The 2,505-nt window shown below is 35.2% G+C and overlaps 1 protein-coding gene across 1 annotated transcript; it reads right to left on the bottom strand.

The window, feature by feature from the left end:
- Positions 1 to 805: 805 nt before the first annotated feature.
- Positions 806 to 2,217, bottom strand: LOC149263124 (uncharacterized). Its single transcript, XM_089387160.1, has 5 exons — positions 1,978 to 2,217; positions 1,751 to 1,837; positions 1,584 to 1,647; positions 1,242 to 1,276; positions 806 to 1,134 (listed from the first exon to the last, which is right to left on the bottom strand). Exons 2-5 carry the CDS (start codon positions 1,778 to 1,780, stop codon positions 919 to 921), a joined length of 345 nt encoding a protein of 114 aa, XP_089243286.1. The 5' UTR covers positions 1,781 to 1,837; positions 1,978 to 2,217; the 3' UTR covers positions 806 to 918.
- Positions 2,218 to 2,505: the final 288 nt, after the last annotated feature.

Below are 2,505 nucleotides of genomic sequence, written 5' to 3'. Positions count from 1 at the left end.
TCAAATAAGATATTACATATATACATGAAGTGCTTCTCTTCAGATAGGGAAATATCATGGACACATAATTAGTTGTAAATTAGGAAACAAAATAGGATAGGGAAACTATTTTGGACACACAATCACTTGTTGAGAAAATATCTCAACCACACACCAAATTAGGAAACAAAAGAGATTCTTTACATAAAAAATCACAGCTAAAAGAAGTAGGAATTAATATTCCAACAAATATTAAACCAAATTAGGAAACAAAAGAGACTCTTTACATAAAAAGTCACAGCTAAGAGAAGTAGGAATTAATATTCCAACAAATATTAAACCAATTGAATACAAGGATTTATAATCCATGGATAACCGAAAACTTCAGACCTACTGAATGGGATAACCCAAAACTTCAGACCTACTGAATGGGATAACCCAAAACTTCAAACATACTGGATGATATAAATAGAAGAAATTTATCGGGAAAATAATTAAGAACTTGTTCTTCACTGTAAATTAAAGACTTCCTTATGATTAAAATTCCATCATAAGAGACATTATAATAGTTGAGTAAATACAAACTACAAGATTTAACTTTGCATGAGCGAACCCAGTATAGAAATTTGTAAATTCAAGTATGTTAGAATGGGACCATTCATAATTATAAGGCAACGAGAGTGACAATTGGAAGACTTTTCACTTCACAACATAATGTATCATTTCACGTTACAAAAACGATAGTGTATCATTTCAGTTTACAAAAACGAAGGGAAGTAAACAATTTAGGAAAGAACAAGAAGTTAACTAAACCATTTTACCGAAATGTGAAAAACAAATAATGTCTCCAGGCCCTTTTCAGCCACATAATTTTGAAGATTATACTGAACTAAAGGTTCCTTTAAAAACCATAAACCAGTACAATTTCTTCAAGAAAAGTTAAACTAATAAGCCATTATTGGCTTTTACATCTAGATCTATATACAGGATTCGACACCGTAAGAATGTCGAAATCAATGGAGATCTTGAAGAACGACACCAAAAATGCAAGCAGTCATCCAACGTGAAAGGGAGACATTCTTTTAGTCTTTTGAGTTGCCTGGAAAGAAGAGAACAAACTCGTTGCTTAAACAATGTACATTCCAAAGTGGGTACCTGCCATGAATGCCACAAAACGAAAACAATGAAATTAGATGATGAAATAGAAAGAATAATTTTACAGAAGCAGGGGAATCAATTTGAGAAAAGAAATAAACATTTACCTGGAGGAGGTAGTCGGTTGGGCGTTCCTCGACACCTGACATGTATATACCATTAGAGGATAGGTAAAAAAAATTCTCGAGGTATCTTCAACAAAAAGATAAGAAATCAAGAGAACTGGATTTTGTTAGGATTGATCATATTCCCAACACTAATTACATGGTATATATTCCATTAAATGAAAAGGGTATAAGATTAAAATAACTAGAGAATGAGGAACACTGTTACGCCCTAATCAAAATGGTAAAAATTGTTAACCCTTGATATACCCAACTTAATTAGAGTGCTCGGAATTAAACAACAAACCCTAATCAAAAGCTCTGGCAATAGAGACAAAGTCTTACATTCTGATTCACAAAACTTAAGTGGTGAATGTAGTGAACCACACCTAAAAGAACATGTGCACTCCTATACAAAGAAGAGCGTAGAGAAAATTAGAGGAAAACAAAGAAAAGAGAAACCTTTCACAATTTAATTAACATTGAATCCAGGAGATCCAGGGGGCATATACCTGAAAGGAACACGGAAAAGTAAACTTCATTCCCGAAAATTAACTCGGAATATCGAACGACAATCCCTAGAAAAAATGGTCTGGCGCCTTTGTAGCAATACAGTGGAAATAAATAAACCCCAAAAACAAAAATTTAACCTCTAAATAGGAATAAACGATATGAGCCATTGGCACAGATCCATATCTCAATCTATTAGAGAAATAAGAAAAAGGGGAAGGTATAATACTTGGAGAAACCTTCGCACGACACATGGAACTAAACTTCAGAGCGATACCGGGTGGCGCGAGATGCTGTTTGTGGAGAAAATCAAATGAAAATCGAGGAATCAAATGAAGGGTAGCGTTAGACCATCCGAAACCCTAACTGACATCCACGGTTGGGTGATCGTGTCGAACCAGAGCCATCGATAGTGCGCTACCAGGGCACCATGTGATATTCACATGGTTGCTCCTGGTGTGGCGCTAGACCAATTTGCCAAAGTGTGAAAACAAGGCCTATGTGGGTGCCCACACTTATTTTCCGTTGCACCAAAGCACTCCAATTCGCCAAGTGTGAAAACAAGGCCTATGTGGGTGCCCACACTTATTTTCCGTTGCACCAAATCACTAAGGCCTGTTTGTATATTTAAGCCATCGCAAGGGGTGTAAAAATTCAATGTCACAATCTCCATATCCTAATTTATATATAAATGACCAATATAAGTGATGAACCATGGATCTGTTGGTTATTTTTTAAATGGAAAAATACCAAAAAC

This window comes from Pinus tabuliformis, chromosome 6 (genome assembly GCF_031772625.1).
Source record: "Pinus tabuliformis cultivar Carrire ecotype Pingquan chromosome 6, CPIR1, whole genome shotgun sequence".
Taxonomy (NCBI): domain Eukaryota; kingdom Viridiplantae; phylum Streptophyta; class Pinopsida; order Pinales; family Pinaceae; genus Pinus; species Pinus tabuliformis.
The sequence above is the reverse complement of the archived record's forward strand: the minus strand, read 5'-3'. Positions and strand labels throughout refer to the sequence as shown.

Bases quoted from the DNA above. Each gene is read 5' to 3' on its own strand.
- LOC149263124 (XM_089387160.1), bottom strand. From the start codon at position 1,780: ATGAAGTTTACTTTTCCGTGTTCCTTTCAG. The intron at 1,277-1,583 runs GTAAGACTTTGT...TATACATGTCAG, and splicing joins TAAGTTTTGTGAATCAGAAT to GTGTCGAGGAACGCCCAACC. The intron at 1,135-1,241 runs GTAAATGTTTAT...CATTCATGGCAG, and splicing joins CAACCGACTACCTCCTCCAG to GTACCCACTTTGGAATGTAC.